General features: G+C 37.9%; 1 protein-coding gene across 4 annotated transcripts; it reads left to right on the top strand.

Moving 5' to 3' along the window:
- The first annotated feature begins 3,118 nt into the window (after positions 1-3,118).
- Positions 3,119-22,272, top strand: ZNF583 (zinc finger protein 583). 4 transcript variants are annotated; one of them, XM_008066205.2, is made up of 4 exons: positions 3,119-3,214; positions 10,769-10,895; positions 11,214-11,288; positions 19,246-22,272. In XM_008066205.2, the coding sequence occupies exons 1-4, from the start codon at positions 3,206-3,208 to the stop codon at positions 20,718-20,720; spliced, it is 1,686 nt and encodes a 561-aa protein (XP_008064396.1). In that variant the 5' UTR covers positions 3,119-3,205; the 3' UTR covers positions 20,721-22,272. The 4 variants fall into 4 exon arrangements, with proteins under 4 accessions (XP_008064396.1, XP_008064395.1, XP_008064397.1 ...); XM_008066204.1 differs by having other exon boundaries at positions 11,193-11,288; XM_021716656.1 differs by lacking the exon at positions 3,119-3,214 and having other exon boundaries at positions 10,855-10,895; positions 11,210-11,288.
- The last annotated feature ends 2,131 nt before the right edge of the window (positions 22,273-24,403 follow it).

The raw sequence follows: 24,403 nt of genomic DNA, 5'->3' as shown, positions 1-24,403 counted from the left end.
GTCACCGTGGGCGTATGGGACGGTGACACTGTGTGAGGCCGTGTCACCGTGTGCGGGAGGGAGGGAGCCTGTGGTGATGTGTGGGACGGTGACTCTGTGTGTGAGGCCGTGTCACCGTGGGCGTGTGGGGCGGTGACACTGTGAGGCCGTGTCACCGTGTGCGGGAGGGAGGGAGGCTGTGGTGATGTGTGGGACGGTGACTGTGTGTGAGTCCGTGTCACCGTGTGTGAGGGGGCCTGTGGGAGTGTGGGACGGTGACTCTGTGAGGCGTGTCACCGTGGGCGTGTGGGACGGTGACACCGTGTGAGGTGTGTCACCGTGTGGATGTGTGAGGGAGCTCGTGGGTGTGTAGACAGCGATGCTGGGTATGAGACCGTGTCACCGTGGGAGTGTGGATGGTGACACTGTGTGAGACTGTATCAACATGAGAGTGTGGACAGTGATGCTGTGTGTGAGGCCATGTCACCGTGGGAGTGTGGGACTGTGGCACTGTGTGAGGCCGTGTCACTGTATGAGGGAGTGAGGGAACCTGTGGTGATGTGTGGGACTGTGACTCTGTGAGTCCGTGCCCCCTTGTGTGAGGGAGCCTGTAGGAGTGTGGGACAGTGACTCTGTGTGTGTGAGGCCATGGGAGTGTGGGACTGTGACACTGTGTGACGCCGTCACCGTGTGAGGGAGCCCATGGGCGTGTGCAACTGTGACACTGTGTGAGGTGTGTCACCGTGTGGGGTTGTGAGGGAGCTCGTGGGCGTGTGGATGGCGATGCTGGGTGTGAGGCCGTGTCACCGTTTGTGTGTGGGATGGTGACACTGTGTGAGGCTGTGTCACCGTTTAAAGGAGTGACAGAGCCTGTTGTGCTATGTGGGACTGTGACCATGTGAGTCCATGCCACCGTGTGTGAGGGGGGCCAGTGGGAGTGGGAGACGGTGACTGTGTGTGTGAGGCTGTGTCACCATGGGCGTGTGGATGGTGACACTGTGTGTGAGACTGTATCAACATGGGAGTATGGACAGTGATGCTGTGTGTGAGGCCATGTCACCATGGGAGTGTGGGACTGTGACACTGTGTGTGAGTCTGTGTCACCATGTATGAGGGAGCGTTTAGGAGTATGGGTCTGTAACGCTGTGTGTGTGAGACCATGTCAGTGTGAAGATGACTGAGGGAGCCTGTGGGAATGTGGGACTCAACACTGTGTGTGAGGCCATGTCACCATATGAGAGAGCGAGGGAGCCTGTGGTGATATGCAGGATTGTGACACTGTGTGTGTGAGGTTGTGTCACTGTGTGTGAGGGAACCTATGGCATTGTGTGGGATGTGACACTTTGTGTTTAAGGTCATGTCACTGTGTGACAGTGTGAGACTGTGCCTCTGTGTGTGTGACCTGTATGCATGGGATGTATGAAACTGTTTGGCAGTGTGTGAGAATGGTGACAGTGTGTTTGACTTTATGAACAGAGTTTGACTATGTGTAGGATCATGTGAGACTGTGACAGTATGTGAGAAAATGTCAGCATGTGAGAGGCTGTATGTGATTGTGGACAGTGTGGGACTGTTGGTATGAAACCTTGTGAGACTGTGTGACAGTATTTGAAAATGTATGTGACAGTGTGTGATGTGAGTGGGACAGTGAGTTTGTATGAAACTGTGTGATTATGTGAGACTGTGTGAGATTGTGAGACCTAGCACTGTCATCCTGACAGTGTGACAGTGTGACCTAGAATCGCCTTGAATGACCCATTGTGAGGGTGACAGTGAGCTATAGCATGGGGGCATGTCCACAGGCTGCCAGAAGAGGTGCTGGAATGAGGGCTTGTATGATTTGTCTGTGGTTTGTTTGGTAGGCAGGAGGCTGGGTGGGTGGTTGGGAGTGCTAGTGTACTCTGGGGTTTGGGAGACTGCTGTTGTAGGGGACAGACAGAGGTTGAGATGAAGGGAAAAGGTGGACAGGGGGAGAAGAGAAAAGAGCTGGAAAGCCGGAGAGACACTGAGAGAAGAGCCCCAGCTTTAGTCCTAGAAAGCCAATGGGGCTGCTGTGTCTTGGTTGTTTCTGGCGCAGAAGGAAGGTTTTTCCATCCTTCTTGTAGTCTCTGAGGCATGTGAGGAATTGAAGAGGAAAATAAAGGAGAGACTTACTATGTCCTCTTCATGAAAATAAATCACAGAATAACTAAAACTTACTTAGTTCAAACGATGTTCTAAGCACTGTGCTAAATGCTTTATGTGAATCATTTCAAGATCCTCCCAACAGTTAATAGGGAGTAGTTACCATTTCACTGATAAGGAAACAGGTTTGGAGTAGTTACCTAACTTGCCAGAGGTTGTATAGGTAATGAGCGGTAGAGCTGGCCAGGCATTCTGATCCCCAAAACTAGCAGTTTGTTTACCACTGAATTATGCTGTTTCTTAGGTAATGGCTTTGCTCCTTAAGGCAGTAAGTTCTAGTGGACAAGAACTCATGATTAGGAGGTTCTGATGATTGTTCCTGTATAGCTTACTCCTCCCTCTTTTTCTCTTTGAGAAAATTGCTCAGAAAAGTCAAGAAATTAAGTCATACCAGAAGTAGGGTGTCCTGATTCTTCGGTCCAGTGTCCTCTAAATCACTTGGCTCTTCTGATGGCTACTCTGTAAAGATGCTTTCTTTGAGGCATTTATTTTGTAGCTTTATCACTTGTCTTTGCAGGAAGGGTAGGGACATATTTCCTTTCAATGCTGTCATCTAGTGGTAAAACTAAAAAAGACCTGGTTTCCAGTTTGGTTCAATTACTTATTACCATGATGCCTTGGATAATTTCACTGATGAAGTGAGCCTTCATGTATGAAAGAGGGGAAAAAAATTCCTTGCTTGGTTATACCATTCTGTAATTGCTAATTATCATTTATAATTGTAAATAAGTAGGAAACTTATACACAGAAAATGTATATTGTATTCTTAAGATCTTTATAAAGCATGAGGGTAACATAATTGTAAATTTAGATATGAAGGACTTGTTCAGTGACACCGCTAATCTCCTGAAATGGGGAGAGGAGAAAGAGACAGAAATAGAGTTTCTAGACTGGTGATGCTGGGAGCTTCAGGGCAAGCCTGGCATTTTATGGTTTCTTTTTCTTCCTCCAGCTCTACTTTCTCAGGATACTGCCCCTCTCCTAGAGAGGAACCTGAAGGAGGAGGACAGAAGAACTCATAAACTCTTACATTTTTAAAGCCATGTCCAAGGTAAGGAAACATTTTTTCTCTCTTCCCTGAAATGCCATCTTATTTTTAGGTTATATGAACTTTTGCTTTTCTTCCCAAATTCTCCCAGCCTAACAAAGTTCTGCTCATTCAGTGATTTGCTACTCATATCTTCCTTTCCAGTAACAGGAAGTCCCCCAAAACCCAGTGATCTTCCTTTTTTCCCCACAGTCAGGATTTCATCTTCACTGAAGAAATAGTTCAGCATCTTCCTATTGATTCAGTGTTCTCTTAGGAGCTCTCAAGAGGCAAATATACACTCATTGGTAGGATATGAAAGACTTCATTTTAGTGACTTGATTCATTGAGGTCAAAGCATATGTTTAAATGTGATTGTTAGCATAGATCTTTTCCAGACCTGGGTTTGAAAGGAAGGCAAGTCAGGAGGACTGTTAGGTGGTCTTAGTCTTAGAACTGGGCAAGGTGTCTTGCTCAAGGTGATTTTGAGGAGTGGGATGTACTGGGTCTTGAGTATTAAAATGTGGATTAGGCTGGGATCCATGGCTCAGCCTGTAATCCCAGCACTTTGAGAGCCGAGGCAAGTGGATTGCCTGAGCCTGTGGGTTCAATACCCGCCTGGGCAACTTGGCAAAACCTCATCTCTACAATAAATCAAAAATTAGCCGGGTGAGGTAGCTCGCACCTGTAGTTCCGGCTACTTGGAAGGCTGAGATGGGAGGATCGCTGGAGCCCAGCAGGTCAAGGTTGCGGTGGCCAGGAGCGTGCCACTGTACTCCAGCCTGGGTGACAGAGTGAGACTCCAACTCAGAAAAAAAAACAAAACGGTGGATTAGCTAGTGCGGGGACTTTTCAAGGCACTCTTTGGGCTCTGAAGAGTAGTATTCCATGGGAATAATGAGGTCCCATTTTAGGGATATCTTGAGTTTGTAACAAGCCATAGTTATGATATTTTAGATCATCCAGATAAGATTAGTGGAATTAATATGGAAAAACAGGGTATTTTTTGAAAGAAAAGAGTAATGGGAACACTGGAATTTAAATTCTTTTTAAAAGGTACATAAATTTATAATATTGGAAACAGTAAATAGTGTGGAATGGGGGCCAGAAGAAACTAATGAAAAGATCAGTATATAATTTTGAGAAACATGTGCTAATATATGAATTCCATAAGAATGGAAAAATGTTTATACGTTTACTGAATGTATAGGTATTAATGACTGTGTACTGAGTGCTGTGGTAAATAAAAATAGACACTGTCTTTGTCTTCATAGAATTTACTGTTTACTAGTTTGCTTATTATCTGATAATGTACTTATATTTTAAAGGATGGGAGAAGGGATGGATTATTAGAAAAAAATTCCTCACACTTAGAGGAAAATACATAGATGCTAAATGCATTCAGTAAGTTAAATATAAAAAAAAAAACACAAACTTCTAGCTCAGAATATTGAGAATGATTGTAAAGAACAGGGTGAGGCAGGTGCAGAAATCTGTTAGTGCAGCATTGTCCAACAGACCTTACTCTGATGATTGATAGAACTGTCCTATATATGCACTGTTCGGTACAGTAGCCACTAGCCACATGTGGCTATGGAAACGTGTGTGTGTTAGCATTACTGAAAAACTGATTTTTTTCTTAAATTTTCTTATATTTTCTTAAAATTGTTTTCATCTGGCTTTGTGACATGAGAAAAATATATTTATAAATATGTGTGTATATATAATAGATACATATATTTATATATGTTTGTGTTTGCGTATGTGTGTATGTGTGTGTGTATATATATATATATTTTGTTTTGTTTTGTTTTGTTTTTTTCCTTTTTGTTTCCAAGTGCAGGTGGGTGGGGAGTAAGGAACTGAATTTTTAATGTTAATTTATTTAAATTGTATTTATTTATTTATTTTGAGTAGGAGTCTCACTGTCACCCTGGCTGGAGGTGCAGTGGCACGCTCATGGCCATCATAGCCTCAACCTACTGCGCTCAAGTGATCCTTCCACTTCGGCCTTCCAAGTAGCTGGAACCACAGGCACATGCTCCCATGCCTGGCTAATTTCTTGATTAATTGTAGAGATGCCTAGTTGCCTAAGCTGTTCTCGGATACCTGAACTCAGGCAGTCCTCTTGCCTCTGCCTCCCAAAAGTATGGTTTAAATTTGAATAGCCATATGTGGCTAATAGCTAGTGTGTTGGACAACACATACCTAGACTTGTAAAATGATAAAGCTAGGATGAAAATTGTTGGTGATCTTGCCCAAATTACTTATTTTACAGATAGGGAAAAAGACGCCAAGGGAGAAAAGTGCCATGGCCTAGTTAGTTAGTGCCTAGACAGATATAAGAAGTTGTAATATGCATTGAGGGTCAGTAACATAGATGATGGTGAGTGATGATATGAAGAGGGTGATAGAAAATGATGTAGAACACTGTGGAGAGACTGCAGTGGGGCTCATTATTTCACTTCCCTGCCCAGAACCTTCATTGGCTTCCCATCTTACTTGGAATGAAATCCAGTGTCTTTGCCATGGCTTATAAGGCCCTATGAGCTCCAGCTCCTGGCTACCCCAGACCTCATTTGCTACAAATCTTTACCTCCCCTCACTTCAGTCACAATGATGAACTTGCCATTCCTCAAACTTGTGCTGTTTCCTGTCTTTGAACTTTTGCATTTGCTCTCCCTCTCTCTCCCCCTACATGTTAGCATAGCTTGCTCTCCAATTTTATTCAGATTGTTGGTCAAATATTATCTCTTCATTTAGGCTTACCTTGACCACCTTATCTTCAATAAACACCCTTGTCACTCTCAATTACCTTTTACCATCTTTTGCTTTTTTTCATAGTATTTAACACTTCCAGACATTGTATAACCTTATTTTTAATGTCTTTCTCCTTTATTAGACTATAACTCCATAGGGGAGGGACTTGTTTTGTTTACTTTTGTGTTCCTGACTTTTAGACTAGTGCCAGATAGGTAGAAGGCATTTAGTAAATCTTTGACAAATAAATATATTAGTTAACAAATGAGTGAATTCTGTGTCTGTGGGTGAGAACAGGATGACAATTATCAGTCACCCCTTCTTTCCTGCCACTGAATTGGTCATGGAAGATGAAAAAAGCAAAGGGCATGATGTACAGAATAGATAGAACCTATCAGCCCAAATGTTGTTTCCAGGACCCCACCCCAGACCTGAATCATAGCCTCTGGTGTTGGGACCTGGAAAAACAAATTTTTATTTGGTTTCCCAGGATTTTTTTTTTTTTTTTTTTTTTTTGAGACAGGGTCTTGCTATATTGCCTAAGCTGGTTTTGAACTCCTGGCTTCCAGCAATCCTCCTGCTTCAGCCTTCTGAGTAACTGGCATTACAGGTGCCCAGAGTGACGTTAAGGCACACCTTTGATAAACTCTGCTTCTAAAGATTATGTTTAAAGTATACCTCTTGTAAACAGCATATAGTTGGTTGGTTTCTAAATATTTAGCCTGATAATCTTGGTCTTTTAGTTAGTGTTTAGTACATTTTTGACGTATGTAATTACTTGTAGATAGGTGTTTATGCTTATCATATTTCTGTTTGTTTTCTATTGATCTCATTTGTTTTGTGTGCCTTTCTTTTTTTTGCCTTATTTTGATGAAATCAGTTATTTTTCTTTGTTATCTTACTAAATATATATACTTTGTATTATTCTTTTAGTGGCTATTCTAAGATACTATGAATCTATAACTCATTATGTACTAATCTTTCTTTCTTGTATAGTCTTCTTCCTGTAATTAGTAATCTAACCACTTCCTGGACAGGATAAGATACCTGTAGTAATTTAACTCCAAGATATTATTATTGCAGTAAGTCCCCTACATACGAACAAGTTCTGTTCTGAGAGTACATTTGTAAGTCCAATTTGTTCGTAAGTTCATCAAAGTTAGCCTTGGTATCCAGCTAACACAATTGGCTATACAGTGCCAGGTACATCACCACTGCTTTTTCACTTGCTTCTGGATACCCTGGACTTGAAATACAGACATTGTTTTACTGTATTCTATACAGTATTGTACAGCAAAGTACACAAAAGCACAACCACTTGTAGAGGATGTATACATGTGACAATGTATGCCAAACATGTGAACTAACTTATGTGATTGGACATGCGAACGTATGTTCACATCTTTGAAAGTTCACAATTGGCAGGTTAGTATGCAGGGGACTTACTGTATTATATTTAGTTTATAGTTGCTGTTTTAGAGTTCAGTTTCTTCCTATGTTTTTGTGTTCCAATTTCCTTTTATTTCTATTTCCTTCCATTTTACTTCTCCCTGAAGAACTCCTATTAGTATTGGTTTGAGTGTAAATCAGCACTTTACTCCCAGACTGAATTACTTTTTCATGAATTCCTATTCTTGCTGGGTCAAAATAGTGTAATTTGAATTTTTTTCTGAAGTTAAGTAAGTTTGGGAAATCCTAGTTTCAATAGTGAGAAGAACTTCTAGGAATCTCTTAAGGTAACAGAGATCTGTGCAGCGTCATAGTGGAAAATTATGATTCACCTAACTAAAAATAAACATGGTATAAGATATGGCATATTTATACCAAGTAATAATATTCAGCTGATAAAAGTGATATTACAGATAAATGAAATATATAAATAATCACAGACATGTCTGCATAAGTATAAGGAAACATTGGAACAAATATATACTAACTAAATTATGATTGCTTCTAGGAAGTAGGGTGATATGAGGTAAGTGTGGAGTGGAAGACTTCCTATTCTTTAACTTAAAAAAGGGAATAATCATGAAAGGTCAAAATAGTGGACATTAATTTTTAAGTTTCTCTAGTGATGACAAAATTGTATGAAATTTATTTTTTAAATCAAATCAAAATAGATACAAAAATTTAAAGGTATTCAAATCTCATTGACTGAGAGGAAAATGTCAGACAGTCAAAACTTGGAATACATTAGTTCATGTGTGCAGGTAAAAAAAAAGTATTTTAAGAAGTTTACCTAGCAAAATCTACCTCATTTCTGCCTACGGAAAAAATGATGTGTACGCAATACTTTTTGTTGCACAATATTTTAAACAGTTGGTATTGAAGTGTTTGAGTTTCAATAGAATTGGTGATAGGCAGTGCCCAATCCTATATAGCATAAGTTTCAATTTTTAGACCAGACTTATGTTCCCTTTCTTCCTTGAAACCTTAACTCACTTCCTCAGATTCTTTGTATTAAGAAGTATTTCAGAGATATAAACATCTTTAAATGGCTAATGCAGCCGGGCTTGGTGGCTCAGCCTGTAATCCCACGCTTTGGGAGGCTGAGGTGAGTGGATTGCCTGAGTCCACGGGTTCGAGACCCACCTGGGCAACTTGGCGAGACCTCATCTCTACAATAAATAAAAAAATTAGCCAGGCGTGGTAGCACGTGCCTATAGTTCCAGCTACTTGGAAGGCTGAGGCGGAAGGATCGCCAGAGCCCAACAGGTCGAGGCTGCAATGCCCAGGAGCGGCCACTGCACTTCAGTCTGGGCGATAGAGTGAGACTCTAACTCGAAACAAAAAACAAAAAAAAATAACTAATGCATATGATTGATGTTCTTAGAACCATACTTTTCTTCTTTCTTTATAGATAACCTCCTTAATATTTTTGTGCATTACTCTAGCTGGAATCCTAGAGGCTGGTGCCATGGTGGTTACTAACCTCCAGTAGGTGGATTGTGGGGAAATCTGGTGTGGTCACTAGCAGGACTCAGTGTATAACTGTTTGCAAACCAGTGTGGCAGTATTTTAGTATTTAACAAATCAGTACAGCTATTCAGGTGTTTACTGTTGAATGTCATCTTTATGTCAGCCCAGCTTAACAGCAGGCATTGCCTTGAGACATGTCAAACCTAAGAAGTATATGCCAAAATACACAGCGGGTTCTGATAAGTCTAGAGCAGATTTATCTTGTAAGGAAGACCTGTCATTTTGAATTTTTAGGACAAAAACTAGGTCTCATTGCATGTTATCATAAAGATCTTTTATTCAACATGCAGTAGTAGTATTTGAGAGCTGTAAATAACATTTTAAAAACTCTCTTACTCGTTAGACATGCACAAGAACATGTTCCTCTAGTGAAAGCTGTAGCTATATTCTGATGCATTTTATTATCAGACTTGGAAATATTCACTATTTAAGTTAATTAATAGTGCTTCAAATCACTATTATTTTGTCTCTTATGTAGCATAAGTTACCAACTGTCTTTGAAGCTTCGTGAGGTTATTAAGAACTATTAGCCAATAATTTGTTGCCTTTTACACATGGTCTATTGACAGTTTTTTTTCTAGAGGAAATTCATCCCAAGCTCAAATAACTTTTATTGTACATCTTTGAGTTCTTCTTAGTGGGTGTGGGTTATGGGGATTCAGACATTTAAGAATACCCTTCTCAGACATTAGAAGTCAAAGGCCTTGAGATAAACTTCATCTTGTGTATGTCAACTTTTTGCTTTCTTGTTTTGAATCAGATAACTTTTTTTTTCTCTTAAAGACAGGGTCTTGCTATGTTGCTCAGGCTGGACTCAAACTCTTGGGCTCAAGTGATCCTCCTGCTTCAGCCACCTGAGTAGCTGGTACTATTGGCATACCTGGTCTGATTCATACATGGTCTGACTCCAATACCTTTTGTAATGTGAAGGTGTCATTAATTTAAACCATATACCTTCGAGTCATTTAAACCATCTATAAGGGAGGAGTTCATGTAAAACAAATGTTTAATGTACAACAAATAAAAGATGCAGATTGCAATTGTGAGACATGTAACAATGTGAAAAATATGTAATACTTATTTTAAAATATGTAAGATACATGATGGCATGTATAACTTTGGCAACTGGTTGACAAATGTTGTCTTTGCCACCAAGCGCAAATTCAGTGGTATACTTCCACACATCAAATGATCTGCTTCTCAACTTCCTGTTATGCTCTGTTACAGCATGCATTTAAGTCATATTTTGCAAGTCACTATAAAACTTGTATACTGTTTCTATTACATAAATATTTAATTTCAGTCAATATTAAATCATAAAATATAGTTATATATATTTGTACTTAACCCATATTGATATGTCTGGAACACTGACCATTCCATTGTATAGAGTTTGGAAAAATGTCATTTTAGACTATATACATCGTATAAGGCTTAACTCATGGCTTGTTGCCTCCTTGAAGCCTTTCTTTACTGCCCCAGTATATCCTGGTTTTCCCATATTGTGAAATTCTCTGGCATTTAGTATGAATAGCATTTTATACTTAATTGTTTATAGTGTTTGGTTATTTCCAATTTTATGTATGTGTTATAAATCTTTTCTCTACCCAGTAGAATTATCTCTGAAACTGTACTTTCCATGGCAGAATATCAAAACTAAGCATAGAAAAGTTATTTGGAAATTACTTGACATGTGTTGCTCAGAACCTAAGATACTGTTAGAAAATTTTGCTATCTGCAATGTTTCTCTCTAAAAACATAGACAATTTAGCTCTTTAACCTAGGCCCATGTGAGGGTATGAACACTAATTAAACAATAATATGTTTATGTCATCTCAGGATTTGGTGACATTTGGGGATGTGGCTGTAAATTTCTCTCAAGAGGAATGGGAATGGCTGAACCCTGCTCAGAGGAACTTATACAGGAGGGTGATGTTGGAGAACTATAGGAGCCTAGTGTCACTGGGTAAGGAAGTCTTCTCATAATTCAGAATCTGCACACAGGACTAAGCTCCAGTGTAATGTTTGGGAGGCCTCTGATGTGCTCCACTAAATTTCTCTTACTTGTGCTTCCCAGAATAGATTCAGTTTTGTAGAATTGGTTGCTTCATTAGACTATTCTTGCAACGTCATCCTCTCCATTCCTCAGAATACTTCTCTTCTTCCTCTAATCCCTTCTATAAAGCCCCCACCTTCCTAATGACCCAAGAACTTGATTTGACTTATAGTTCTGGCTGATTCCCTTTTTATTTCTTATAAGCAGGAGTTTCTGTTTCTAAGCCAGATGTGATCTCATTATTGGAACAAGGAAAAGAGCCTTGGATGGTGAAGAAGGAGGGAACAAGAGGCGCATGCCCTGGTAAGAGAGACATAGGGACCTAAAACCCATTGCCAGAAAAAGCTCAGCTATTCTGAAAGGTTTTAGTTCATAATTGATGTTTCCTAGATAACTTTTCTTAAAAACTCAAGGCCTAGGAAGAAACATTGTGGCAACTTTAGCATGAGCTCCCTGATTTATTCTTTTTGTATACTCTCATATGTTACTGTCTTCTCTGATAACACACTTTCCTATTCTCTGGGTCTGTATGTTACAGCATCTCCTTGTCTTTACCTTTTAGTTTTGTACAGGTTGCTTCATTCCAGTAAAAAAAAAAAAAAATCCAGACACTTAAAAAAAAAAAAAAATTTAAGCCGGGCTCCGTGGCTCAGCCTGTAATCCCGCGCCTTTGGGAGGCTGAGGTGAGTGGATTGCCTGAGCCCACGGGTTCGAGACCCGCCTGGGCAGCAAGACCTCATCTCTACAATAAATCAAAAAATCAGCCAGGTGTGGTAGCACGCACCTGTAATTCCGGCTACTCGGAAGGCTGAGGCGGAAGGATCGCCGGAGCCCAGCAGGTCGAGGCTGCGGTGGCTGGGAGCGGCCACTGCACTCCAGTCTGGGCGACAGAGTGAGACTCCAACTCAAAAAAAAAAAAAATTTAAATTTAAAATTTTCCTTTCACTCAAGAGTTGTTTAAAAGAGAGTTTTCTGGTTTTATTGTATTTGAAAAGACAGTATTATTATAAAGGGATTATTTACATACAGTAAGCTGTAGCCATATAAATTGTATAATTTGATGAGTTCTGACATTGCATACATCCATGGAAACCATTACCACAATCAAGATACAAAGCATTTCTGCCACCCTAAAAGATTGCTTTATATCCATCCTGTTCTTCACCCCCAGTTCCAAACAAACACTAATCTGATCTTTGTCATTTTAAGTTAGTTTGCATCTAAACTAAATGGAATCATACAGTATATACTTCGTTATATCTGGCTTATTTCATTCAGCATACTGATTTTGAAATTCGTTCACATTGTTATATGTATGACTAGATTATTTCTTTTATAGCTGACTACTGTTCCACTGAATAGTATCCATTTTGTTTTTGTTTATTTGTTTACCTGGTCATGGACATTTTGGTTGTTTCCAGTTTTGGACTATTATAAATAAAGTTGCTGTAAAGCTGTCATGTATAGGAATTTTTGTGGACATTTATTTTCATTCTTCTTGGGTAAATACATAATAGTGGAAGAACTGAGTCTTATGACAGGTATATGTTTAACTTTGTTAGAAACTGTCAGTTTTCTAAAGGGATTGTACCATTTCCTCTAACAGTATATGAAAATTCCAGTTGATGTTCATCCACACCAAATCTTGGTATTGCCACTAGTATTTTTAGTTTTAATTGTTCTGTTGGTTGTATTGTGGTTTTAATATGCGTTTCTGGGATGACTAATAATGTTGAGCATCTTTTCATATGCTTATTGGTCATCCATATCTTTCATGAAGTGTTTGTTCAAACTTTTTTGCCCATGTTTTATTGTGTTATTTGTCTTCTTACTATAGGGTTGTAAGAGTTCTCTATATAGTCTTAAGCAAGTCATTTATATTATTGGAATTTATGTATGCCACTGTGGCTTGCCTTTTCTTTTCTTTTTTTTTTTTTGAGTTGGAGTCTCACTCCGTCGCCCAGACTGGAGTGCAGTGGCCGCTCCCAGCCACCGCAGCCTTGACCTGCTGGGCTCTGGCAATCCCTCCGCCTCAGCTTTCCAAGTAGCTGGAACTACAGGCACGCACTACCACGCCCGGCTAATTTTTTTTTTTTTTTAATTTAAGGTAGAGATGAGGTCTCACCAAGTTGCCCAGGCTGGTCTCGAACCTGCGGGCTCAGGCAATCCACTCACCTCAGCCTCCTAAGGCATGGGATTGCAGGCTGAGCCACCGAGCCCGGCTACCTTTGCTTTTCTACTGCAGTTTGTAGTCAAAGTTTTCAACCTTTGTAAAATCCAATTTATTGCTTTGTTTTGATTTATGCTTACTGTGTCATATCTAAGACATTCTTGCTACTACTAGGTCACAGATGTTTTCTATTTTTTTTTTTAAATCATTTTAGCATTTACATTTAGCTTTGTGATCTCTTTTGAGCTAATTTTTGTATCCTGTGTTAGGTAAAGTTTGAGGTTCATTTTTCTTCCATATACAGTTGCTCCAATAACCTTTGTTGGGAAAGATTTTCCTTTCTCAGTTGTATAGCTTTGCTACCTTACCTGAAAATCAGTTGATCACACATGCGTGAATCTAGTTCCAGACTCTATTCTGTTCTACTGATCTCTGTAGGATATCCTTTCATATTGTCTTGATTATGTAGCTTTATAGTAAATTTTGATTTTACAAATTGACAGTACAATTTGTAAAATTGCTTCAACTGTTTTAGGTTATTTACATTTTATATAAATTTTAGAATGAAATTGAGAATTTCTACTCAAAAAACTTGGATTTTGTTTGGGATTATTTTGAATCTATACATCCATTGGGAGAGAATTGACATAACATTTGAGTCTTTTGAACCAGGAGTGGTAGCTAATGCCTGGGGAGGGGAAAGTGGGAAATGCTTCAGGACAGGAATTTGAGACTAGCCTGGGAAACATAGTGACACCCTGTTTGTATAAAAAATAAAAAATATTAGCCGGGCTTGGTGGCATACTCTTGTAGCATGATCCCAGCTACCCAGAAGGCTGATGCAGAAGGGTAGCTTTACCTTAAGCCCAGGTGTCTGAGACTAGCCTGTGCAACGTAACAAGACCACATCTAAAAAAAAAAAAAAAGGTTGGGAGGCGGGAAGAATAACATTTCTCTTAGCAATATTTTGTAGTATGCAGTAGAGTGGTCCTCCCTGGTTTTTAAAACGTTTTTCCTGATTATTTTGTTTTGGGGGGGTGCCATGATAAATAGAATTTTTAACAATTCATTGTTCCAGTAGTTTGCTGCTAGTATGCAAAAATGTAAATGGAGTTTTATATTAACTATATCTTAGGACCTTGCTAGATTCATTTAGAAGTTCTTTTGTGGGTTCCTGAGCATTTTTTTAGGTAGATAATCTTGCCATCTACAAATACAGTTCCCCCCCCTTTCTGATCCTTATGCTTTTTCTGGATGTATTGCAATGGCTAGGACCTCCTGTGTAGTGTTGAATATAACTGGTAAGAGCAGATATACTTGTGTTGTTATGATCTTATGGGAAAATGTATTCTATTTTTCACCTTTTAATTAATGTAGGCTGTAGATTTTTCTTAGAAACCCTTCATCAGTTTGAAGAAGTTCCTTTCTACTCCTGGCTTGCTGAGGATTTTTATAATATATGTGTTAAATACTCTTTCTACATTTGTTGAAATGATCATGTGATTTTTCTTCTTTAATCTGTTAATATGGGAATTACATTGGTTGATTTTCAAATGTTAAATCAACTGGGATAAACTCTACTTAATTAAGAATGCTTTTCATGTTTCTTTGGATTTGATTTGCTACAGTATTAAAGATTTTGCATTTATGTGCTACATTGGTCTGTAGGTATACTTTTTTATAATTTCTTTTCCTGGTTTTAGTATCAAGATAATGCTGGCCTTATGAAAACAAGTTGGAAAGTATTTTATCCTCTTCTATATTTTGAAATGGTTTGGGTAAAATTTCTTCCTTAAATGTTTGGTAGAATTCACCAGTGAAGACATCTGTATATGGAATATTTATTATGTAACAACTTTAATGGGAATAGGGTTATTCAGCTTACCTAATTCTTGTTGAAGTGGCTTTGATAGACTATATTTTTCAAGGGATTTGTGTATTTTATCTGAGTGTTCAATTCTGTCTCTCTTTTTTTTTTTTGTTTGAGATAGAAAGTCTTACTCTGTCACCCAGGCTGGAGTGCAATGGTATGATCATAGCTCACTGCAGCCTCCAACTCCTGGATTCAAACGATCCTTCTACCTCAGCCTCCCAAGTAGTTAGGGTACAGATATGTGCCACCATGCCTGGCTAATTTTTAAAAACTTGTTGTAGAGATGAGGTCTCACTATGTTGCCCAGGCTGGTCTCAAATTTCTGGTCTCAGGCGATCCTCTTACCTCAACCTCTCAAAGTACTAGGATTATAAGGACGAGCCGCCACACCCAGCCTCAGTTCCTTTAAAATGTCTGTAGAATATGTAATCCTAATTCCTTATAGTGTTGCTGATTTCTCTTTTTTCATTCCTTTTTTTTTTTTGAATGACGGTCTTACTGTGCCACCCAGGCTGGAGGATTGTGTCAGTACACAATCACAGCTTGTCACAGCTTTGACCTCCTGGACTCAAGCAATCTTCCCACCTCAGCATCTCAAGTAGCTAGGACTACAGGAACATGCCACCACACCTGACTAATTTTTTAATTTTTTTTATAGAGACAGAGTTTCACAATGTTGCCTAGACTAGTCTCAAATTCCTGGGCTCAAGTAGTCTACCTTCCTCAGCCTCCTGAAGTGCTAGGGTTACAGGTATGAGTCACTACAACTGGCCTATTTTTTTATTTTTGATCAGTGATTTTTTTCAAAGAACTATCTTTGTCTTTATTTTCTGTTTGTTTTCTATTTTTAAAAATTTCTTTCTTAACTTTTTGTTTTAGTCTGCTTTTCTTAAGTTTACTTTGGTCTTTTTCTCACTTACTGAGGTGACACTTTATATTTTTGTTTTTAGAATTGTAGGTTTTTTCCTAATACAAATATTTTAAATCTATAGATTTTCCTCTAATTACTGTTTTAACTGTATCCCACAAATTTTTGTATGTTGTATTTTTACTATCAATTCAAGATATTTTAAAATTTTTCTTGTGCTAGTCTGACCCATGATTTACGTAATGTGTTGTTTAGTTCACAGATGTTTGGAGTTTACTAGATATCATCACTGACTTTTTTTTTTTTGAGTTGGAGTCTTACTCTGTCACCTAGGCTAGAGTACAGTGGCATGACCTTGGCTCACTGCAGCCTTGATCTCCAGGACTCAGGTGATCCAACCTCCTCAGCTTCCTGAGTAACTGGGATTACATGTGTGCATCACCATGCCTGACTGGTATTTTAAATTATTTGTAGAGGAAAAACCCCATTCAGGTCCCCTCCCTCTGCAGGGAGCTTTCCTGTCTTCTAAATAAATTCCTGCTTACTCAAAAAATAAAAAAATAAATAAAAATAAATTATTTGTAGAGATTAGGTATTATGTTTCGTATGCTGGTCTGGAACTCCTGGTTGTAAGTGATCTTCCCACCTGGGCCTCCCATTACAGGTGTGAGTGACCGTGCCTGGCCCATTGTTGGCTTTTAATTTGATTTTTTTGAGGTTAGAGAACATAGTTTTCTTGCTTTGGGTTCTTTTATATTTATTAAGACCAGTATATGGTCTGTCTTATTTATTGAACACATTATGTGCACTTGAACACACGTTGTACAGGTGTTGAGGTGTATTCTATGCATATAAATTAAATCAAGGTAGTTAATCCTGTTGAGGTATTTGTTTATTTATTTATTGTCAATTTCTGAGGAAAACATGTGAAAACCACCTAGTACAATTATGGGATTGTCTATTTCTTACTTACATTGTCAATTTTTGTTTTATATATTTCAAGGCTATGTATTAGGTGGTTACACATGAAAGATTATTTCTTTCTGATGACCTTTTTATCATTATGACATGTCCCACTTTATCTTTGGTAATATACTCTTTTAGAGTATATCTTATATGACATGAATATAGTCACTTTGCTTTTGCATGTTACATCTTTCTCCATCTATTTACTATTTATTTTTACTATGTCATTATGTTTAAAATGAATTTTCTGTAGACAGCATATAATTGGGTCTTTTTATCTAGTCTTATAAGCTCTGCCTTTTAATTGGACTCGTAGTCCATTAATAATTTGATATAATTATTTCTATAATTTAATTTGGGCCATTCTATTGTTTTTTCTTTGCCCTTAAAATCTTTTTTTGTTTCTCTTTTTCCCCTTTCCAGTCTTCATTTGGGATGTTTGAATATTTTTATAATTTCATTTTAATTTACCCACTGGCTTTTTCTGTATACCTTTTTTACATTATGTTTTTAGTGGCTGAAAGGTGTCAGTGGCACCTAAAATGTGATCGTGAGACTAGCATCATCACCTGGGAACTTAGAAATTCAGATTCTCAGCCCACAACCCAGACCATCTCAATCAAAAACTCTGTGCATAGGGCACAGCAAACTGTATTTTGACATGTTCTCTAGGTAATTCTAATATACATGAAAGTTTTAGAATCATGGCTGTAATGATTATAATATACACCTGTACTTTTTCATTTTAGTGAGAATTAATATTATAAATGACTATACCTACATTTTAACTTGTCACAGTTTTATCAATTTAATTCTGTGTTTAACTAGGTTTAGTGTTTCTTGCCAGTCATTTCATATATCTTCTACCTGTGAGTTCAGATTTCATCTTCATGTTGACTTTTTAGGAGACATTCACAAATGTGATTTGTAATTGTTTATTTAGAGGGGAGGCTGTTTAGAGTTTGGGAGGGTATTGAGGCAGCACAACAGGAGTTAGCAGCCTCAATTCATGTACATTGTCATCAGATTATTTTCCTAACAATTCTCATTATCTAGTATGTAAATATGTCCAGTTCAGTGGTAGTAGTCTATTTGGATTCAGCCATTTACCCCTCTCATGCAAGCATATCATTATAATGAGAAGATGAATTAGTGTGATGTTTCATGTATTACTGATTCATTATTTATTCTACAGATATTAAGCACTTCCTATCTGCCCAACCCATTCTAGGCAATGGGTTTTCGAGGGTGAAAAAAAAGTTCCTGCACATGAAAGTTTACATTCCAGTGAGGATAGAGAGTAAGGTAACATGTAATATTATGTTAAACAACTTAAGTGGTATGAAGTGCAAAGCAAGAGGAAGCAGAATGATGACAGTGTGTAATATTTTATATTGGGTGGTCAGGGAAGAAGACTATGCTGAAGAGGTAATATGTGAGCAGAACCTCAAGTCAAGAAGTGCACTGAGAGAATAGGTCAAGAAAACATCCAGGGAAAGGCTTTCCAGATGCGAAACAACAAGTGTAGTGTTCTTAAAGTGGCAATAAATTGAGTATCCATTTGGCAGAAGTGGAGTACTAAGCAAGAGATTAGTGGAAGCTAAGGTCAGAGAGCATCAAACCATCTAGAGGGTTTTGTAAACCATAGTAGGCATTTTGGTTTTATTATAAATTTTGAGAAGCCACAGGAGTCTTAAGAAGAAAAATGAGATGATCTGATTTGGAACTAGAAAGGGGAAGGCAGATTAATGTCTGTGCTAGGTTAATAAAAGCAAGCAGTTTTATACAAAATTACTTTTATATGAAAACATATTAGCTTCATGGATCAATTGAAAATTTCCATTTTGTTGTAATTTATCACATAGTGCTTTTCAGGAAGACCTTTTTCTAACTACAAAAGTTTAACCATAGAGTTCCATTAACAAACATAGAACTTTATGTGTATTTTAATAAGGATAATAATATTGCCTGGTGTGTCTTTAGGTCTGAGGTTCCAGTGGAGGTTTTTAGTTATATTATTGACATTAAAACATTGACTTTGTAAAGATAATTCACTTAGCTTGAATGAGAGAGAACCCATGGCAAGAGAGAACGTTGTTTGGAAACTGTCATATTAGCTTGGATATAAAAAAGATGTTGTGATGTAAAGATGAAGTCTTCATTTTTTTGTTTTTCTGATTGTTACCTTACTGGTTATATATAATTACTGTATTTCCTTAATCAACTTTCTTAAGTTCTTATTCTTTGTGATCCCATATTTTTAGACTGTAGTAAGTGCTGTTAAATTCTTGAACTTGTTATATATTTTATTCATCTATTTTAGTTTTAGACATTTATTCTAATGAATAAATACAAAAGACACTTATTTCTTTATATCTTTCAGATTGGGAGTATGTATTTAAAAGCCGTCAATTTTCGTCAAAGCAAGATATTTATGAAGAGTCCAAAGTAGTGACAATGGGAAAAAGTCATTTTAGTTATACCCTTGAGTGCAACAGGTTGAGAAAAGACTGTGAAAGTGAGGACTGGTTTAAGAACCAGTTCAGAAGTCAGGAGATACATCCTAGTCAATTAATCATCACTCATAAAGAATTCCTCCCAGAAGATCAAATTGAAGAATATAATAAATCTTGGCAAACATTCCATCAGAATGCAGTCCTTGATATACAACAGCGTTTTCCCACCAAAGAAAAAGTACATAAGCATGAGCCACAAAAGCGAAGATATCGAAAAAACTCTGTTGAAATGAAACATAAAAAAGTCTATGTAGAAAAGAAACTTTTAAAATGTAATGACTGTGAGAAAGTCTTCAACCAGAGCTCATCCCTTACTCTTCATCAGAGAATTCATACTGGCGAGAAACCCTACACATGTGTTGAGTGTGGGAAAACCTTCAGCCAGAGTGCAAACCTAGCTCAACATAAAAGAATACATACTGGGGAGAAACCCTATGAATGTAAAGAATGTAGGAAAGCCTTCAGCCAGAATGCACACCTTGCCCAACATCAGAGAGTTCATACTGGAGAGAAACCTTATCAGTGTAAAGAATGTAAAAAAGCCTTTAGCCAGATTGCACACCTGACTCAACATCAGAGAGTTCATACTGGAGAGAGACCTTTTGAGTGTATTGAATGTGGAAAGGCCTTTAGTAATGGTTCATTTCTTGCTCAGCATCAGAGAATTCATACAGGAGAGAAACCTTATGTATGTAATGTTTGTGAGAAAGCCTTTAGCCATCGTGGATACCTAATTGTTCATCAGAGAATTCATACTGGAGAGAGACCCTATGAATGTAAGGAATGTAGGAAATCCTTCAGCCAGTATGCACATCTTGCTCAACATCAGAGAGTTCATACTGGAGAAAAACCTTATGAATGTAAAGTATGTAGGAAAGCCTTCAGCCAGATTGCATATCTTGATCAACACCAGAGAGTTCATACTGGAGAAAAACCTTATGAATGTATTGAATGTGGGAAGGCCTTTAGCAACAGTTCATCGCTTGCACAACACCAGAGAAGTCATACTGGAGAAAAACCCTATATGTGTAAAGAATGTAGGAAAACATTTAGCCAGAATGCAGGCCTTGCTCAACATCAGAGAATTCATACTGGAGAGAAACCTTATGAATGTAATGTTTGTGGGAAAGCCTTTAGTTATAGTGGATCTCTTACTCTACATCAGAGAATTCATACTGGAGAGAGACCCTATGAATGTAAAGATTGCAGGAAATCTTTCAGGCAGCGTGCACACCTTGCTCATCATGAGAGAATTCATACTATGGAGTCATTCTTGAATCTTTCCTCTCCTTCACCCTCCACATCCAATCAGTTGCCAAGACCTATAGGTTTCATCTCCTAAATATGCCTGGAATCTGACCCCTCTATTCACTTGCATTTCAACATCTTTGTTCAATGCACATTAATATATTTGACATGGAATATGGAAGTAGTTTTCTAGTTGCTTTCCCTGTATTCACCATTGTTTTTGTCATTTGTCCACCTTGCAGCCAAACTTGTATTTTAAAAAACTAAGTTTAATCCCATCATTTCTCTCATAAAAATTCCCCAGTGGTATCCCATAGTTCTTAAGTTAAAGTACACATTCCTCAAAATCACCTAAAAGACCCTCTACCAATACCTTGTTCCAGACTACCTTCTGAAGCCCTCATGTCACTATCCATCTCATTCCCTCGATACTTATCCAGAATGAAGAATGCGTATTCGAGCATCAGATGGATCTGGGTTCCAATTCTTGCCCTTCCATTTTCTAGTCCTCTAGTTTTGGGGGAGCATTCTGTATTTTGTAAGCTTCAATCTTAGGGTAATAATAATGTTACTACCTCAAAAGTTAATGGAAGAATTAAATGAAATAATGCATGTAAATTGCTCAGCAGAGTGCCTAGCATAAAGTCATAACCCAACTATTAATGTAAAATAAAAAGATATGATATAAAAAAGCGATAATCTAAAATAAACAGCAGCACAGGATGGGAAGATTGTAATGATTTTTGATTAGGAATAGCAGTCATTAAAGGTAGGTGATGAAGGTATCTGATGCAGTAGGATTGACATTAGATTCCATGAAGTAGGGTAAGATGGTGGCTTCTATTCAGCATGAACATATAGTAGAAAACTTCATTGAATATTTATCGGTGTTAAGTAGACAGATTTTTAAAACATCACCTTTAATAAAAACAGACAGGATTTACTGAGATGTATTCATCATTTACATGTAAGCAAAGGCAAAATAGAAATGAAAAAAAACCCCACAAAACTTGAAAAGATAAGCAACCAATGAAGAACAGAAAATAAAGTGTAGGTTTGAGGTTCTGTCCTAATTCTTGGTGAGTGAATTGCATCCAAACTATGTCATTTAAACTAGAAAAAGTTGTTAAATTGCTAAAATTCCAAAACTATAGGAGGAAAGACCAATACAATAGGCCACAGTCAAATTGCCCACAAACATCTTTGATTTGATATGCATTGAGTAAAATAAATATGAAAACCTTTAGGAGAGCATTTATGTTTTCCAGGTCTCAAAAGTTCAAACTACTCCCTGTTGCCTTACATTTGACCTGTTTTACTCTTTATATTACTTCCTAAATCCTGCAGGTTTCAGTATGTAATCAGTGCAATAACCAATTCACATATGACTATAGATACAAATAGAATAACGAAATTTTAATGGAGCATGAAAAGGAAGACTGGAATAGACATTTTATTCTCTTCTATGGTAAGTATACAGATGTCAGTAGCCCATACGTTGACCTACAGATTCTTTGTACCTAAGAAAATTCTAAGACTAATTTTTCAAGGTTTGAAACATGTGCAAGTAAACATATACATGTATACATTTCTACGGAAACACTGAAAATGCATAATAAAAGTAACATTTCACATCAGTGGTTTTACAATGTTGGGAAAATTAGTTTTCCTCGGTACAAAAAATAATCCACTCCTATACACAAAAGTTACTTCTGAGTAGGTTATCTAAATATGGAATAAATGGCTCTTAGGGGATACCATATTATAACCTTGGAATGAGAACAATACTTCTAAACAACATGAAATCTAGAAACTTCCACCTGATCTCATCCTACCCCCTGCCAGAATCTGATTGGTTTGGCTTCCTAAGAACTTTTTAAAGCTTTTATATGTTCAAAGTTAGTATAAACACAAGATTTTTTAAATCTTATAATGGGAGAAAATTTTATATATATAACATCTTTTTCTATGACGTTCATATCCTTAGCATAGAAGTATGCCTACAGATCACTTGAGTGACATTTCCCTCTATAGGCCTAGGATATGAAGAGGCAATAGATGACCAATAAATATGTGATATGTACTAAATCTCACTAAAGTCAGAAGAAATACAAGTTAAGCTCATGGAGTATCCTTTTAAAATACATTGTTAGCTGGGCTCGGTGGCTCAGCCTGTAATCCCGTGCCTTTGGGAGGCTGAGGTGAGTGGATTGCCTGAGCCCGCGGGTTCAAGACCCACCTGGGCAGCGAGACCTCATCTCTACAATAAATCAAAAAATCAGCCGGGCGTGGTAGCGCATGCCTTTAATTCTGGCTACTTGGAAGGCTGAGGTGGAAGGATTGCTGGAGCCCAGCAGGTCAAGGATTGCATCTCTACAATAAATCAAAAAATCAGCTGGGCGTGGTAGCGCATGCCTTTAATTCTGGCTACTTGGAAGGCTGAGGTGGAAGGATTGCTGGCGCCCAGCAGGAGCGGCCACTGCACTCCAGTCTGGGTGACAGAGTGAGACTCCAACTCAAAAAAATAAAATAAATATATTGTTAAAATTTTGCATTATAAAAGTATAGAAAAGGAGATACTTGAGGCGGAAGGATCGTCGGAGCCCAGCAGGTCGAGGCTGCGGTGGCTGGGAGTGGCCACTGCACTCCAGTCTGGGTGACAGAATGAGACTCCAACTCAAAAAAAAAAAAAAAAAAGAAGAGGAGGTACTTACATTCACTAATGTTGCATAAAAATGTTTACAATCTTTCTGGTCAGTAATTCATCAATTTGAGAATTTTGATTGGAAAAAAACCAAGATTTTCTTTTGCAGTTAAACTGGGCACACAACTTTGTCTTCCTTCCAAATCTCTTTAAACAGGACAATGTAATAAGTATTTAAGAAAAAAATGAGAGGGTTGTCAGCGAATGGGAGAATTAAATTTTGTAAAAGATAAAAGGGAAGTCTTCATTTATGAAACACAGCAGAAGCTGCTGCCTGAAATGTTTGAATGATGGAAGTTTTAACAATGGAATCCAGTGTGCCTAAAGGCTTCCCAGAGAAGCCAGTTGTAGGCTTTTCTATGTGAATGCTTTGTTAGTGTCCCTTGCCAACAACTTCATCCTCTCTTATATAAGTAGATGGAATGGGAACCTTGTGCCATTCACAAATATGAATTCTACGTGATATAAATCTAAATGCAAATCAGTAAAGTAAAAGGGTTAGAAGAAAATATAGTAAGGTATGTTTATAACTTCGGTATTGAACATGTTTTTCTAAAATAGACAAAAACAATCACCATCAAGAAGGATTGATGAAGTTGGCTATTTTTTAAAAAGTGCTTTTAAAGAAAGGATAAGAAACAAGAAGAAAAACATTTGTAATATAATACAAAGGGGAATATGTGAGAACACCTATAAATCAATCAGTAAAGGACAAATAACTTATAAAAATGGGCAAAGGATAAGAACTGGCAAATCATGGAAGAAATTGATGTCCAATAAATTTAAATCTTTGCTTAAACTTACTAGTATTAGGAGATGCACATTTAAACATCAAATATTGCCAGTGGTGTGGAGAAATAATCACTGCCACTTTGGAGGCAGTATAGTTTTAAAAATGCCAATTAAGCCTACTTTAGAGGATGTGGATGGTCACAAAACATTGGAAAGTACATATCCATCAACAGGGTCATGGCTAGAAGTTCTGTGCAGCAGTTTAAGAGGAAATGGAGCCGGGCTCAGTGGCTCAGCCTGTAATCCTGTGCCTTGGGAGGCTGAGGTGAGTGGATTGCCTG

The sequence above is a fragment of the Carlito syrichta genome, unplaced genomic scaffold, assembly GCF_000164805.1.
Source record: "Carlito syrichta isolate Samal-C Ts95f unplaced genomic scaffold, Tarsius_syrichta-2.0.1 Scaffold308856, whole genome shotgun sequence".
Classification (NCBI taxonomy): Eukaryota; Metazoa; Chordata; class Mammalia; order Primates; family Tarsiidae; genus Carlito; species Carlito syrichta.
Note: the sequence above shows the minus strand (reverse complement) of the source record. Positions and strands in the feature narration are given on the sequence as shown.